This window comes from Molossus molossus, unplaced genomic scaffold (assembly GCF_014108415.1).
Source record: "Molossus molossus isolate mMolMol1 unplaced genomic scaffold, mMolMol1.p scaffold_m16_p_12, whole genome shotgun sequence".
Classification (NCBI taxonomy): domain Eukaryota; kingdom Metazoa; phylum Chordata; class Mammalia; order Chiroptera; family Molossidae; genus Molossus; species Molossus molossus.
Window position 1 is genome coordinate 55,111,355 of NW_023425347.1, and position 17,033 is coordinate 55,128,387.

The 17,033-nt window shown below is 53.5% G+C and overlaps 1 protein-coding gene across 1 annotated transcript in view; it reads left to right on the top strand.

Annotated features, from left to right (window-relative positions):
* The window catches only part of JAK1 (Janus kinase 1), a 130,327-nt gene that overhangs the window by 100,745 nt on the left and 12,549 nt on the right, over positions 1–17,033 (top strand). The window contains exons 9-17 of the mRNA XM_036255281.1: positions 293–450; positions 3,090–3,213; positions 5,126–5,312; positions 9,413–9,519; positions 12,492–12,635; positions 13,381–13,468; positions 13,936–14,063; positions 14,703–14,838; positions 16,394–16,545. Coding sequence (XP_036111174.1) covers positions 293–450; positions 3,090–3,213; positions 5,126–5,312; positions 9,413–9,519; positions 12,492–12,635; positions 13,381–13,468; positions 13,936–14,063; positions 14,703–14,838; positions 16,394–16,545 — 1,224 coding nt within the window. The remainder of the gene's footprint in view (positions 1–292; positions 451–3,089; positions 3,214–5,125; positions 5,313–9,412; positions 9,520–12,491; positions 12,636–13,380; positions 13,469–13,935; positions 14,064–14,702; positions 14,839–16,393; positions 16,546–17,033) is intronic.

Consider the following 17,033-nt stretch of genomic DNA (forward strand, 5'->3'; position numbering starts at 1 on the left):
ATCTGCACCCAAGGGGCAGCTTCTTCACAGAGCTCCGCCTACCACGGTGCCCACCCCCCCAAACATGCTGTACCTCATTCGATAGTTTCTAAATAACAGCTGAGAAAGTGTCAAACAGTCAAAGTCCTATAGAAACACAGGGGTATAGTTATCAACAGCAGCAGGCTCCCTTTGGGGTCATGCACTCTCAGTGTGTTTTAAATGTCTTCTCCCTGTGCACCTCCCTGTAGAGTCAGCTGCATAGGATGGTAGGCAGATGATGTAACTGTGGGCATTTCTTCTCTCTCACCAGGAGCTGAAGCTCTCGTCCCACGAGGAGGCCTTGTCCTTTGTGTCCCTGGTAGATGGCTACTTTCGGCTCACAGCAGACGCCCATCATTACCTCTGCACCGACGTGGCTCCCCCATTGATCGTCCACAACATACAGAATGGCTGTCACGGTCCAATCTGGTTGGTTCTATCACCTTTTAAAAAAATGTTTTTATTGATTTTTATTTTATTTTATCCTCACCCGGGACATTTTTCCTTTTTATTTTTGTTTTTTTTTGTTCAGATAGAGTGGGAGGGAGGGGGAGAAAAAGAGAGAGAAACATCAACGTGAAAGGGACACATCGAGTGGTTGCTACCCGCACAACCCAACCAGGGCCGGGGACAAACTGCAACCGAGGTACGTGCCCTTAGCGGAAACCGAACCCGGGTCTCTCTGGACCGCAGGCCAACGCTCTCACTGCTGAGCCAAACCGGCCAGGGCAAAAAAATGTTTTTATTGATTTTTAGAGAGAAAGAAATAGAAACATTGATCAGCTGCCTCCTGCACGCCCCCCCCCCCCCCCCCCCCCGGTGATGGAGCCTGAAACCCAGGCATGTGCCCTGTCTGGAAATGGAACCGGGACCTCTCAGTCCATGGGAGGAGGCTCAATCCACTGAGCCACACTGGCTGGGTGGTCTATCACCTTTCAGTTGCCTTTGGTGTGAAAAGAACCCATGTCAGTGATGGGGGCAGTGGCCTCGTCAGACAGAGGTGCCATTGGTTGACTAGGTTGGGCCATTTGAGCATGTTCTTTAGTACTGACTTGGTGCCCCCTTTCCATCCCTGTTGTCCATTGATCAGCCTTCCTGTCATCTCATCTTAGTCCTTGCGGCCGCTCCTCACTCTTCCCCCTCATTGGGTCTGCTCATAGTTAGCCCCTCACCTCTTCACAATAACCCAGAGTGCTACATGTCCTGATCCCTTGCAGTGCCAAACATCGTGGACCAGGTCGCAGCATCAGGCAGAGGAGTAAATAATGGGATCCTCAGTCCACTTGTGGTAAAGTGTCAGACAAATCGTGGGGACATTGAGGGCGACCCAGCCTTAGAGCTGGAAGGGGCCTTGCTGGAATCTTCTCTCCTCTTCTCAGAACTAGGAGCCTGTGCTCACAAAGCTCTGGTGATGGGGAACTGAGTGCGACATGAGGCAGCCAGCGGGTTCCAGCTCCTAACTCTGTCTGGAGTGGCATGTGCCTCTGTGCCTCCTGCCTCTTGTTGGAGCTCTGTCACTTGACGCAACAGGGATTCCGTGCACTTCCTCTTACACACGACTGCCCTCCAGGCAAAAGAGCTGCTGGGTTTCTTCTCAGTCTCCTTCTAGACCCAAATATGTCTGGGAAGCTTCTCTTTAGCTGCCTTGCACATGGCACAGCTCCCACCTCTTCCCTGTCCTAGTTACCTGTGGACAGGTGAACCCTGGCCTAGAGGCGTACAGACCCGTGGGGAGGGAGACTCAGAGAATCGCAGAGCAAGGGCTGAGCATCCCAGTGAAGCATGCTCTTCAAATGCCCCAACCACAGTTAGGTTTTGGGGCCCTGGCGCTTGTCTCTCCCTTGGCCTGGAGTGTCCTTCCTCCAGAACCTACACAGCCGCCACTTCCTCCAGTGTTACTCAGATATCACCTTATCGATGACGTCTTCCCTATCATCTTCTATAAAATAATACCTCTTCCCCCTCCGCACCCCACACTTCATGGCTCCTTTACTCTCTGTTATTTTTCTTCAACGACATTCCTTACCTCCTGACATACCATGTTTACTTCCATGTCCATGTGTCCGCCTACTTTCACCATCCAGAATATGAGCCCCATAAAGGCCACTGTCTGCTTTTGCTCAGTACCCACAGCAGGGCCTGGCACATTGTAAGCATTTAGTAAGTATTTACTGACTGACTGAGTGTTTCATGTTCTCGAAGGGTGGAGTTGTGGGGGGCCTGAAACTCATTCCCTGAGAAACCTTCTCAGAGTAGGCAGCATTCAAATCAGATTAAACTCTGAAGAGTGAACGATAGCTTACCAGGTCTCAGCGGAGAAAGGGCCCCTCCCGAGAGAGCCTCATCGCAAAGGCAAAGGCGTCACAGACTGTGGAGCGGTTGGTCTGACACACGCTGACCACGTCAGCCCTCTTTCATCAGTGCTTTGTGAGCCCCGTTCCTGGGTGTAGCAGCCTCGTGCGTGTATTTATTTAGCAACTGTCCAGTGCCCTGTGTGTGCCAGGACCGATCATCGTGGGAATACAAAGGAGTACAAGATAGGCATGTTCCCTCTGACAGCTTTCTATTCTCCACTGATTTCTTTATTCAATTATTCACTCATTTGTTGAGCAGCTACTATGAGCCCAGGGGTGCCCTGGTTACTGGGGATACAGCAATAAACAGAATAACCCCAAAGTTCGCCTCCCCGAGGCTCCTGTCCCAGTTGTTCTGCCTGGGGACAGTGGGGAGGAACCCGACCACTGCAGCACGGGCAGCTCCGCGCCACCGGCCTTGGGGGTGCTCTCCTGGCTAGCACCGGAGACAGCGTGTGTGGGGAAACTGGGCTGAACAGGGCTCAGTGCCGTGGGCAGCATGCCCAGTCCTCTTCCGGACCTTGGAGATTCAGAGATCTGTGCCCGGGCTCCTCAGCTCCCTGCTGGCCTCATACGTCAGATCTGAGAGGACGCGAGGGCCCAGGACCGGCAACGTGATGAGGCCGTGAGACGTGGCAGCTCAGGCGGGGTTGTCCCGCAGGGTTCAGAGTGCTCCGGTTGGTGAGCTCTTTCTCCCTGTCTCTCTCCCTCCAGCACAGAGTATGCCATCAATAAATTGCGGCAAGAAGGAAGCGAGGAGGGGATGTATGTGCTGCGGTGGAGCTGCACCGACTTTGACAACATCCTCATGACCGTCACCTGCTTTGAAAAGCCTGAGGTCAGTCAAGACAATGGCTGGGTGTGCCGTGTGGCCACAGGGTGTCCAGTGCAGCCTGGTCCAGGAGCTGCTGTGGAGAGGACCACTCGTAGGGGATGGGGCAGAAGAGCCTGGGTCTCAGGAAACCCCCGGCTGTTCTGCCTGGGCATCTTGCTCTCCAAAAGGAGACTGCTCCCCAGCAGCCAGACTCCAGAGCTTCCCTCTTTCTTCAGGGGACACACGGCAGGGGTCCCTGTGGCTCTGGAAGGTGGGCCGTGACCAGAAACCAGCGCACACCAGCACTCGTGGAGTTTAGTGTCATTGTTTAGAGTGGTTATTCTATACTCAGCGCCAAGTCAGCACAGACCCAGCGCTGTGAGCGTCTGTGGCCTTCGCTGGTTCAGTCAGGGCCAAGGAGGCCCCCCGGCAGTTGGCCTGACACAGTTCCCCCAGATGGTGCTTCAGACATTTCAGCAGACGGATTCTGTCCCCCGTTTTGACAAGTGGAGGTGTCTGTCAGGGACTCCGTGCAGCTGGAAGCCCGGAATCGTGTGGGAAAGCCCTGAAGGCTAAGATAAGAGCCAGAATTGTTGACTGGGCCTCGCTAGACCACAGATGCTTTTGTTGTTCGTGTAATTTTTTCAAAATATAGAAAATGGGTTGTTTTAAAAGACACTACATTTTGTAGAATTAGTCCAAATAAATACACTAGTGTTGATTGGGTTTACATAAACTGGGAGAGTTGAGGTGGGGTGGGGCCTGCGGGACGGAAGCAGGACCGTGGCATATTGAAGACCTCAGACACAGAAAGGAAAAGTACCAGAGGGTGCCTGGGCACTGAGGAGTGGGAAGAGGGCGTGGCAGGAGGTACCCAGTGCTGCCAGGTGTCCCGGCAATGCCTCCAGGGGCCACTGCCTGCCTGGGGGCCTTCCTGTAAGCGAGGCCTCACTGCTGACTCAGGAGCAGTGGCGGAGAACCTGCCGGGCCTGTTTTGTCAGGAGGCTCATCCTCTGTATTCATTAGTCTTTGGAGGAGGTTTAATATTGTTTAAGTTGGATAGGTCCATGACACAGCCCACCTCCTCCTCAGGCAGAATCCACCTGTGCCAAGAATGTCAGTGATTCAGGGACAGGGTCTGCCTGGTGTCCCCTTACCTGGGAAAACTGGCATCACAGATACGATTACTCCTGCGTTTGTTTCAGCTCACCAGACACTGTGCTAAGCACTCGGCCTAGGTGTTCTCATTTCAGCCTTACCCTAGCCCTACGCGGTAAGTGATACTATCCCCGTCGCAGAGGCGGAGGCATCAAGAGTTTAAATATCTTGTCCTAATTTACAGCTTAAGTAGAACTTTCTGGCTGTCATTCTTTACCACTGAAATAGTTTCCTTTGTACCAGAAGTGCCCGCGAAGGAAGGCCTGTGCTTGTACTTCCTCCCCTGGCACCAGGGAGCCCTGAACCGAGCAGACAGCTGACGCCTCCTCCCAGGGTGGTTCTCCGCAGACATGAAGCCTGGAAGAACTCAGTGTGGGGGGGTTGCTATAGGAATTATCATTTCATGCACAGTAGTATTTGTTAACCTTCACGAAGTGCTCCCTGAGTTTTCTGGATGCACCGTGTCCGTGAGCGAGCCGCCGTCCTGAGAGGCTGGGGTTCCCAGGAGCAGCACACCGCAGGGGCCAAAGGCCGCGGGGCGCTGCTGTGCCAGGGCCAGCTCCCTCTCCCGCCTTCTCCTCAGCCCTTTTATTGCTTATGTATTTATTGTTTCACTTCCTGGTTTATGATAAACTTTTATTTTAAAATAATTTTAGATGCAGAAATGTTACAGAGGTAGCAGTGAGCTTCTGCATACCCTTCACCAGCTTTCTCTGTTGTTCCCCCTGTTGCCTGACTCTTTTAAAACATTATTTCTGCTCATTGTCCTGAACGACAGGTGCTGGGTGGCCAGAAACTGTTCAAGAACTTTCAGATCGAAGTGCAGAAGGGCCGCTATAGCCTGCACGGCTCGGATCGCAACTTCCCCAGCCTGGAGGACCTCATGAGCCATCTGAAGAAGCAGATCCTGCGCACAGACAACATCAGCTTCGTCCTGAAGCGCTGCTGCCAGCCCAAGCCCCGAGGTCAGCGCCGCCCCCCCCCCGTGCTGCCCACGCCTCACGCATGCCCAGACCCAGACCCAGACCCAGACCCGCCAAAATGCTGCTGCTGCTTTGGAGTGGCCCCTCCCCACAGTTTCCAAGTGTTTTTCATTGAGTTTTCTTACACATCTGTCCCCAACTCACGTCCCACTCCTCAAGTGTCAGCAATTTCTATTGAACAAACATACACTTCGTCTCAGCATCCCTATTAGGGCACGTTTAGGATTATTAAGCAGAAGCTGCTTTCTTTGTTAAGATAAAGTGCCTTGAGATTCCCGCTAGTGGTTTATTTACTTGAGAAATGCTCCTGACACATCTGCGAACCAAGAAGTATGTTAGTTGCAAAGAATCAGAAATGCCTAACCCCAGTCCCTACTCTCCAAGGGTTTCATGTCTGATACAGAAAACTGCCACTGCAGGGTGTAACAGGTGTTTTAATGACCCTAGGCTCACAGAGAATGATGGTCAGACTCCCTGAGTCACAGGGACTGGACGGCTGCATGGGGGAAGCGGCTCCTGAGCCCACTGCTGGGCAGCGAGTGGGAGCCGGCCAGTCGAGGCGGCAGGCGGGGCAGGGGCTGAGGGCAGGTTCCGGCGCGGATGGGTTTGGGGAAGTTAGAGGGGAGGTGAGAGTGCAAAGGGAGACCTTAGGGTTGTGGGCGGCCTTGTATGCCACACCGGGAGCTGTTATCCTACAGGGAGTGGGAGCCACGGCAAGGTCAGGGAGCAAGGTGCACAGGAGGGGGTGAAGAACTTGGCTGCTCTTTTCTGAGCCCTGTGAACCTGTCACTGATGTACTGCAGGTGGATTCATTAGCTCTTAGAATGTGAGAACTGGAAGTATGCTTAGGGGTCACCCAGTCAGGTGCCCCATTTTATGTATGAGAAAACTGAGACCTGGAGAAGTGTTGAAAATTAAGGTCAAAGAGGGGTTTGGATGCCAGGCCCACCCCAGCTGCCAGATCCCTTGAGTATTGGTGTTTTGACGTTCCCCCACCACGTGTCAGGTCCTTCTCTTGGTAGGGGTCAGGCAGCATGTCGATCCTGAGGCCCCAGGAAGGGGTTGAAAGTGCTGTGAGGAATCCGAGACATCCCTCATCTGGAGAGGAAGCGTGTCTGCGTCTGTCGGAGGTGGGCAGCGAAGCGACACCGGGACAAAAAGGCCTGGGTTCTTGGTGTTTGAATCACTTTTTGGTCTCCCAGCTGTCCCTGAATTTGGCGAAAGAGGAACGACTTGTGTTCTGGTCGACCAGATAGGGTTTCCTACCAGCCTCCCAGAATAGCTGCAGCCTTTGTTTTTGCGCTCGCAGATGTTCCGCAGAGGTACAAACTCGTCTGCCACTGTGCCATGAGACCTCAGGGTGCGGGAAGCCATAGAGCCCTGTGACCCTGGATACTCTCATAGTCTCTCCTTCCAGATGTTAGAAGTTGTTTCCTAGAAATTAGGGTGAGGTGGAGGACTTGGAGAACAGCAGCCACAGGAAGAGACAGGTGGTGGCAGGCGGGACGCTGGGACATGATTCTTTGCCAGCGTCAGCCGTGGAGGTTTCTGGCATGGATGCCACCACTACCAGCCCAGGCCTGGGAGCCAGCAGCTCTGGAGGGAGAGGCACGGGAATGGACTTGAACCCCTGTCGTGACTTTCTGTTGAGGCTCCAGGACCCTGCATTGAGTATGCTCAGTGTCTGTCTCTTCCCCCTGGTGTGAATTCCTAAGCCAGGATCTGGTCTCCTCGCCACTCTGCGTCCTGGACGCTCCACACCCAGCCTGGAACTGTCCCTCACTGATGCTGCCAAGGGGAGGGTTATGGCAGTAGCTGCCATATTGGTGGGCACTTGCTAGTCCCAGGCGGTACTGATGCATATTTGCATTTCTTTATCTACATCACAATTCTTTGTAGCTATTGTAAAGATGAGGAAATTGAGGCTCAGAGATGATCAGTGACTTGCCGAAGGCCACACAGCTAGTGGTATCAGTGGTAGGTACAGTAATAGTAGCAATGATGATGATGATGATGGTAATGGCTACCATCATGTGAGTATTGCTTGTGATTTGCCAGGCATGTTTGAGGGTCTTTCATATCTTAAGTCATTTAATTTTCAGAACAACTCAGAGTGTGGTGGTGTTCTGATCATACCTGTCCAAGATCACTTCGGCAGCTAGAGGAAGAGTGGGGGTCTGGAGTCACGCTTCCGACTCCACCTTTAGTGACACTGTCTTTGCAAGGGTGCCAGTGCAGCCCTCCTCTCGAGACTCTGGGGCCAGCTCCTGACTCCGTGGGGGGGGGGGGTGCTGGGGAGGGACCAGAGTCACGGAGAGAGTGAGCCTGTGTGTGAGCCCTCAGAAGCGTTCTCTCTTCCTCTGCCACCTGCAAATGAGAGAAATCATGAAAACTAAAGAGAATGTCATTTTGAATTCCTCAATGTCTCTGCCCTTCTAACCACAAGATTCCGATGGCCAGACCCCAACCTGGGTTCCTCACAAGAAAGGCCTCATGGAATAAAGTAAAAGCAGGCAGCCACTCAGTGGCTTGTGTGTTGTCCAGCCCCACTGCCCCTGTCCACGTCTGAGGGTGACCATAGGGAGAAGGTGGGGCCCACAGGACTCTCTGGCCCCATCACACCGATCCTCCCGTCCTCATCTGGAGCTCAGCTTGGTGCTTGTTTCTGCACCCTTCCGCTGTGATGCTGAGGAGCCACTGATAAACCGGGACGGTGGCGCTAAGATGTAAAACTGGTCACAGTCACAATGGCTACCAGTGATGGGGATTCACTACACATCAGGCACTGAAGTAGGCCCACAGCAGGGGGCACAGTTGAGACCCACATTTTTCTCAGGAGAAAACACCTTTATGGAGGTTAAATGGCTTCCCCTGCTCAGCATTGACCCAAGTCATGTTTCCTGAAGCAGCCATACAAGTCATAAGCCCATAAGTGGCCTCTGTTCCCATCCCCCTCATTTCCTTGACAGCTCTTCCCCAGCCCTTCCCTGGGGACACCATTCTGGTGGCCCTTCCCTGACTTCAGGGTGAATCCCAGGTCTAGGGCTTCTAGCCGCCTGACCTTGGGCAAACGGCTCACTCACTTAGAATTTCTGTTTTCTGGCCTGTACAAGGGGTGGGTAGAAATATTCTCTACCTCCAAGGCTTGTTATGAGGATCAGTGCGTTCATGTGGCAAAAGCTCTAATGACTGTCTGGCGCGGAGAAAGTAGTCAGAAGGTGTTAGCTTAGGAAAACAAGCCCTGCCTTGCAGAGTAGTGAGGACTGGACAGACCACGTTCGGGTCACAGCCTGGTACTCAGCAGCTAACTGATGAGAATGTGAAATCTTGAGAGGTTCCAGAACACTCACCCTGGTGGGATCTGGAAGGCGTTCTCCTCCCCCACTGTACTTCAGTGGCTCGGGGTTTGAGTTCCCAGCGAGGACCTGTGCTGGCCTCGCCTGGCAGATTTTACAATGTGTTCAGTTGCTGTTCGAATCAGTTGAATTTGGGCGATGGTCTGCTCATAAGCTGTACAGTCAGCAAGTATTTAGTAAGTGCCCCCTTGCTGTCAGGCAGGGTGGGAGCCCAGAGTTCAGGTACAACCCTCTGTCTGGGTCACCGGTCCTGTTCTGCACCAACCAGTGTTTTCACCATCCTGCCTTCGTTCCCATCCCTCCTTAGGCCCAACGTCCTGCTGCTTTCTCGCTCCTCAGCTCATATCCTTCAGCTCACACCCCCACTGTTCATTCGCACCTTTAACAAGCGCTGTTGAGCACCCACTCTCCCCAGACCGAGGCAGAGCAGGACACAGCTTGGGGAAGCCTTCCTGCTGTCCGCCCAGAGCAGCCTGCTGTCCTCAGAGGAGCTGCGCAGTGGTGCCTTCCTTTTGGTTGGTCAGTCATTTGATTGGCTTTGGCTCTGCTATTAGCCCGTGAGCTTCTGGAGGGCAGGAATGAAGTATTTACTCAATGAATACGTGTTGAACGACTGAACGAACGAATGCACACATGTGTGCAGCGAGCCCCCTGGCTCGGCAACAGTGGCTGATTGGAATCTTGGGCCTTTGCTACTCCACTGAGTCTTCTCACTCTCTTCCACAGAAATCTCCAATCTGCTGGTGGCTACTAAGAAGGCCCAGGAGTGGCAGCCTGTCTACCCCATGAGTCAGCTGAGTTTCGACCGGATCCTCAAGAAAGACATCATGCAAGTGAGTCACTGCTGCGGTCCCTGGGTCCTGCCTGGGTCCTCCTCCCTCCAGCGGAGCAGCCTGGGGACTTGGGGTGGAGTGATGTCGGGGTTTGGGCAAATCCGAGTTGTAAAGGAACACGGAGACTTGCCTTTTAGAGTTGAAGCAGTTTAACCAGCTCCTTGCTGTCCTACCCAGCCTTGCTGATGCTCCCCAGAGACGTTTTCTCCTTGAAAGAAGTGGATTAGTTGGGCTTTGTGGGGTTATCTAGGGTACAGGGATCTTTTTGCCCATGGCACGCTATGTGGCAAAGTACTTCTGAAGTTCAGTATGGACTTTGTGATGATGCTTCTAGCAGGAGCAAAGCTGAGGGAACAGACATACAGTGAGGGAGCAGGAGATGCACAGTTGAGGCCTGAAGGAGCATAACTGTCTAGAGAAACAGGTCCCAGAGCAGTGCCCCAACCTTGCCAGGCCTTTAGCCCAGAGTCTGCAGCCTTAGGTAGGCTCAGTTTCCCTCATAGCTGCCCTGGGGCTTTGGCTAAGGATGTGAGGTCCAGGGTACCCCACTTTTCTATTCTTCACCCCCTTTGCAGTCCTCTATACAGAGCCACGTGCCGGGCCAAGCTAAGGAGACAGAACCCAGCAGCCTTTAGGAGAAGGAATCTGCAGAGGGCTATTTACCACCTGGGAGAGGCTGTGACACCTTGGAGGTGTTGCAGGGCCCATCATGGGCTCACTGCCATTAAGAAGACTGGTAGAGGGTGGTGGGCATAGAGTTGGTCTGTTAGTTGACTGAGTTAGTTCTTCACTGAAGGCGGGTCTCTTTTGTCTCTGTCCCTCTGGTGGTATCAGAGCTGTGTCCAGAGATTAAAATCACCAGAGCAGCAGTGAGTAACTCAGCCTCTTTTCTGTTTAGAACTTGACATGTACTTGGGGCCAACTGGCCGGCCTTCCTTCGGCCTTCCTTCCTTCCTTCCTTCCTTCCTTCCTTCCTTCCTTCCTTCCTTCCTTCCTTCCTTCCTTCCTCCCCCCCTCCCTCCCTCCTTCCCTCCCTCCCCTGGAGCTGCTGGGCAGATAGCCACCATCCTCATGCCTCGAGCATTCATTTAGCCAACCATGATGGAGCATGTCCATGTGCCAGCCGTGATTGCCACCCTCCGCAGGCTCACAGTGTGTGTGTGTGTGGGGGGCAGACCTTGTTTATCTTCAGTAAGTAATTACATCTTCAAGAGACAAGTCCTAAGTAGGGAAGGAGCAGGACATGGGACTCTCAGATACAGTCATCCCACCTAACCTTGGAAGGGCAGGGACGGCTTCCTGGGGGAGGGGCATCAAGGCAGAGTCCCAGAGGATGAAGAGCAGACTCCAGGCAGTAGAGGGAGCAGCATGGAGGAGGCTGCCATGGGACATGCAGGCCTTTGTGGGTTGCTGTGGAATCCTAAGACTCGTTCACTGGAATCAGTAATGCTTCGAGTGAAGAATCATTATTCTGAAAGCACGTGGCTTTGCGGGGATGCTCTGGAAACACACTTCCCAGAACCTGGATAAATCACTCATGATAGACGCAGCTGCAGTGAGCAGCTATGGGCCCTTGCCAAGGCATGGGAGACAGGGCAACGCACTGCCATCTGCAGTGACAGGTGGCAGACGGTGCTGTTTGTGCACATTAATACACCTGGTTAACGACTGTGTACATTCCTGTGGGAGACAGGAATCAGCCTAGGAGTCAGCCACCATCCATTTTCTGCATTTGTCCTAGAGGAAGAAAACTTCAGTTCACAAGTTTTCTGGGGTTAATGTCAGTGGCTCAATAGTGCCTAACTTTTATGAATCACATGTTGATTTCCAAATACTAAGAATATTTAAATTGGGATTATTAAAGCTTAAACTGGGAGGGCCTTTAGACATAGATCATTGTGCGCTAAGGGTTTTGTACAGATGATTTCGTCTAGTCCTCACACCACTCATTGGGTGGGATTTCCCTGCAGTCTGTCTTTGTCTTCACATCACCTTCTCTGTGGGATTGCTCAGGCAGATACGTGTAAGTTACATCACTAATTCTGAAGTGTGCACACATGCCCTGGATATATGGATAGACGATGGGCAGTTCATGGGTGAGGACGGGCGAGCTTCTGGGCGGGGGGCATTCACACAAACCACACTGGCCCAGCTGAATGACGAGCTCACCCTATCCCAGGGTCTGTTTCAGGAGTCTTTATACCTGTTTGCTCATTTGACTCTTTTTTTTTTAATCCTCACCTGAGGACATATTTCCATTTTTTTGTTCAGATAGAGTAGGAGGGAGAGAGAGAGAAACATCGACGTGAAAGGGACACATTGAGTGGCTACCACCTGCACGATCCAACCAGGGCCAGGGACAAACTGTAACCGAGGTACATGCCCTTAGTGGGAACCGAACCCGGGTCTCTCCGGACCGCAGGCCAACACTCTAACCTCTGAGCCAAACTGGGCCAGGGCTCATTTGACTCTTACAACAGCCCTCGGAGGCAGGTAACCATTGTTATCCCCGTTTACAGAAAGTGGGCAGACCCTGGCTTGGTCAAAGGACGCCCTGAGTTCAACAGTGGGGCCAGGTCTGATAAGCCCTGTGCGTGTACCCCAGCCTGTGAGCAGAGCCCCGTGGGTCCTCTCCGTCCACCCTGGAGGCCTGGGTGTGGACGTCACTGGCAGCAGTGTTGGAAGTTTTGTGTTAGGTCAGGATTACGTTTGTCTCCATGCTGTCCTGGACGTGGGCAGGAAGGATGTCTCCTGGGGCCCAGGAAGTGCCACAGCTGTGTTTGGCCAGGAGCTTTTCGTTTCCCGGGGGCCTGCCCAGGACAAGGGACTGGAGGCTGCGCACTCCTGGAGCGCGTGGCCTTTGCCCCCCCTCCTGCTGGTGGTGTGTGTTCCCATTGAGGCCTCAGTCCCAGACTCGGACCTCCCAGCCGCCCCCGACATCAGTCCCCCCAACCTCCTGCTTCCTCCCCCAGGGCGAGCACCTTGGCAGAGGCACGCGGACACACATCTACTCTGGGACCCTGGTGGACTACAAGGATGACGAAGGGACTTCTGAAGAGAAGAAGATAAAAGTGATCCTCAAAGTCTTAGACCCCAGTCACAGGGACATTTCTCTGGCGAGTGTCTTCCTCGTACCCCATCCCTCCCTACTCCCATTTCTGGAACCGGTGTGGCACAGTGGGTAGGGGAGAACCTTTGCCCTTATTTTGGCCTTATTTATGATTTTCAAACTTGTTTTTTATGTAATTCCTTTTTTCAAATGTAATCATTGATAAATGAGGGAGGATGGAAGATGAAGTGGGTTGAGCAGGCCTTCCCCCCGGGCCTGTCGCTCCCCAGAGGTCCTCGTGGCCCCAGGACTCCAGCTGAATAGTCTCACATCCCCTGGGGCTGTCAGGCTGTCACGTCAAGGTCTGGGAAATTAAAGCCCAGGGGAGTAAAACTTACTAAGATCCCACATACTGTTGGAGAGATGAAGCCAAGTCTTGACAGGGTCTGCCGCCTTGGTTTCCTTTTTATTCTGATGTAGTGCTGAACGTGGTGGTTTCTCAAAGCCTCAAGGAGAGAGAGTGGTGGGCATCAGTGTCCAGTGGGGGAGTTGTTAGCCAGCCCATACCCCGCCAGCTCCGTGTCCTTTAGGTTTTCCAGATAAACATTGTGTCCCAGCCAGACTGGTGTCAGGTAAAGGCCAGCAGTGCCTCTGGGAGTCAGGGCCAGGGGAGCAGTTTTCAGGGCCTGGGTGATGAGTCCTGCGCTTTCCTGGGACCCCTGACTTTTCCTCTCAGGAGAGCCCCTTTGGGATCAGAACAGGGGACCGGGGATGGCTGACCGTTGACATTCCTCTGTCCTGTTCTCTCTCAGGCCTTCTTTGAGGCGGCCAGCATGATGCGGCAGGTCTCCCACAAGCACATTGTGTACCTCTATGGTGTCTGTGTCCGGGACGTGGAGAGTGAGTGGGTTTTCTGGGAATGGGTGGGTGACCCTGGCTGGGGAGCATGGGTGCTGTGGAGACAGTGGGGGGCTGATACCCTCTTGTTATCCCGGCTTCTTGCCTTTCATTTTGTAATCGAGGAATTTGAGGTACTGAGCAGGTCACATGTTTAAGTTAATAGTGACCATGGAACTAAATTCCATTTGTTTTCCACTCATTTCTTGAATATTTACTTCTTGTCAACTCTGGGCCTGGAAGGTTGGGAAGAGTAAGCCGAGTTGACTGCCCTGAGCGCCGATGTAGCCTCTGGGCCAGGCTGGAACGCAGGCCTGTCAATGCAGAGCCTCTCTGCCCCTTGTCCCCTCCCAGGGATGTGTGCATCCTCCCAAGCTGAGTGCCAGCCACTAGGGAGTTCTCGTAGGGAATGAGGGGAAGTACTGTCCCAGACGGAAGGTGGTGCCAGGTGTGGCTGTTTGTGCTTGTAGATATCATGGTGGAAGAGTTCGTGGAGGGAGGGCCCCTGGATCTCTTCCTGCACCGGAAAAGTGATGTCCTCACCACACCATGGAAATTCAAAGTCGCTAAACAGCTGGCCAGTGCCCTGAGTTACTTGGTAAGTATGTTCTGATCTGATATTGGTGGAGGCCCACCAGGAACCAGAGTGTCCTGGTAGGGGTGGTAGGGAGGACGTGCTAGCCAAGCAAAGCCAAGCAGGCTGGAGTGGCCAGGCTCTGTGGTGAAACACTGGTGTGCCTGGTGCTCAGTTACAGTGATCATTTGGGGCTGCTCCATGCTCTCTGAACGTATGAGTTTTGTCTAGAGGGAACTTGTGTCATGTCGGAGGACTGATTTCTGAATTGCAGTGTGTGATAAGAGAAGAAATTGTGCAGTACTTGCTGAATGAGTGAATGAATGAATGAACGAAACTGTCAGCACCAGTAGTAGATCACATTTATTGAGTGCTTACCATGGTTTAGCTGTTGTGTGTTTTACAGGTTCTAATTCATTTAATTCTCACAAAGGCCTGTGAGGCATGCTCTACTGTTGTCCTTGTTTCACTGAATAGGGACATTCTACAGTGTGCTCAAGGCACACGTGATGTGAGAGAGCTGGGCTGTCTCGGTCTGGCTGTAGCTGGGGAACAGGGAGCGATTGGTCTGAGGGTCAGGGGTGGGAATGGAGGCAGCGTGGGAAGGATGGAAGGCAGGCAGCCCAGTGCAGTTTTGTGGAGCTCACCCTTTCTGCTTCGCAGGAGGATAAAGACCTGGTCCACGGAAACGTGTGCACTAAGAACCTCCTCCTGGCCCGAGAGGGTATCGACAGCGAGTGCGGCCCGTTCATCAAGCTCAGTGACCCTGGCATCCCCATCACTGTGCTGTCCAGACAAGGTGTGTCTCTCATCCCCACCCTTCCCCCTCACTCACTGCCCCACCCCCAGGCAGAAGGGGGCTGGGGCTGGGGTTCTGTCTCCTTTTCAAAAGTACAGGTCAGCAAATGGGTGTCTGGGGCTCCTGCTGTGCCCTGGGAGCTGGGGAAGATACGGAGTGTGAGCGGGGCTGGTCCCTGCCTCCTTTAGGGAGCTGACTGCAGCAGGAGAAACAGCTCACCTGGGGTACGTTGGGTCCTTGCAATTAAGGAGCTGCGTTCAAGGTGTAGCATTAGCACAGAGGGAGGTCGCTGGGCCTCCTGGGTCCCCCCTTGTTTCTCCTGAAATCTGCAGTTAGTGAGCAGCTTGGGGAGGCACCCGAGTGATTGCTGTGGTCTTGCATTTTCTCTTTGAATGAGGGTATTGTGAGTTGTGGGCCCCAAAGGAGGGGACCTGGGAGCTGCGACCCTGAAGCCAGTGCTGCACAGGTCGTGCTCCGCCTTCTTGCTGCCGTGTAGGCATCCGTGGAATACTGTGCCCGGGGCGTGCCGCTGGCCGGAGAGGGCCAGTAGTCTCCAGCTCTGAGCACGGTTTTGCTCTGTGGAAGGGAATGGGGAAGCACCCGCACCCTTCAGTGTGTGTCGGATGCTTGTCGTCTGGCCATCTGCAGCCAGCCATCTGCAGGGAGCCTGTCCTCAGCAGGGGTCTGGGGCATGGACGCCGATGACTCGCGTGCAAGTGGAGTAGCATGGGCACCCCACGAGAGATGCCAGTGAGAGGGGGCTAGGGTGATTCGGGGAGGTGTGGGATGACAGGTCTGTGAGGTGGGCCTGCAGCAAGGTACAGCAGGCATGTGACCCTAGAGTCCTGTCCACACGTGCCTATGTCAGAATGAGGTTAGAAGGCGGAGGAGGGCAAGTGGGCCTGACTGTGCATGCCCAGCTCAGGGACGGCCCTCCTGCCTCGAGCCAGGAGGCTGTGCCATGAGGCACTGTGCTGGTTGAGGGGGTTTCCATGACATGGCAAAGGTTTCTGCGCAGACCACTGGCCTTGGTTAGAAGCTAGAACAGGCTACAGAGGTTCCTGGGAATAAGAGAGACGTGACTTCTTTCCCTCAGTCTTCCCTTCCTTGTTTTCCAAATGAAAGAAACCCACAAAAAGTAAGTATAACGTGGCAGGGTGATTGTGCAGAGAACTCGAGGTTAGCCCAGGCCTGCTCTGAATAAAGATTGGCCCCTTCCCCGCCTGCCCTTTCTGAAGCCTTCGTCCACGTGACTCCCCTGTTCTCCCTCCTCGGGTGTTGGCGCCACCCTGGTGCTTTGCTGTTTCTGAGGCCAGAGCTTCAGGAGGCTGGCCGCACACAGCTCTCCTGGGGAGTTTGTGATGCCAGACATGTCTGCTGGCCCAGACTCAGACTGATGCATCCAAAATGCCAGGAATGAGGGGCCTGGATTTCTTTGGAAAACACTGTGTGAAATAGTTTCTTTGAGAGCTCATAGCTCTTGCTGCAATGATAGGGATTTAGTCTCTAGGTGACTGCAGAAATTGATCTGTAAACGTCTGCTGTCTTTCTGCAGAATGCATAGAGCGAATCCCATGGATCGCTCCTGAGTGCATTGAGGACTCCAAGAACCTGAGCGTGGCCGCTGACAAATGGAGCTTCGGAACCACACTCTGGGAGATCTGCTACAACGGCGAGATCCCCCTGAAAGACAAGACCCTGATTGAGGTGAGCATTTGTTTCCCGGGGGTGAGCTGAGGGAGGGCTCCTTGGGTGCTCGTGGGTGTGTTAGGAGCTAACTGGAAGAAGCCTCATATTGTGGGAAGAGATGGGCCCAGGTTCGTGTCTCCTCCATAGGCTTATTGGCTGTGCGACCTCGCAGCTGTAACTTTACTTCCCTGGGCGTCAGTGTCAGCGCCTGTCCAGTGGTGTTACATAGACCCACTTTGCAGGGTTGTGAAGACTGACTGCGTAATGCATGCCGCGTGCCTGGCACACAGCGCGTGCTCAGGAGGTCACTGCAGTATGTTTATCAGACTGGAAGTGCCCGATCATCAGCAAAGTGTTAACACAGGTGTCTGTGGAGTTCCTTCTGTGTATCAGGCATTTTCCTGCGTTGAAGCTGGGGACTCACACTAAAATAGACACAGTCCTTGCCTTCTCTTGAGGACGTGGTAGGAGAGCCAGGCTAAAATAGCCATGATAAGGCTCCATAA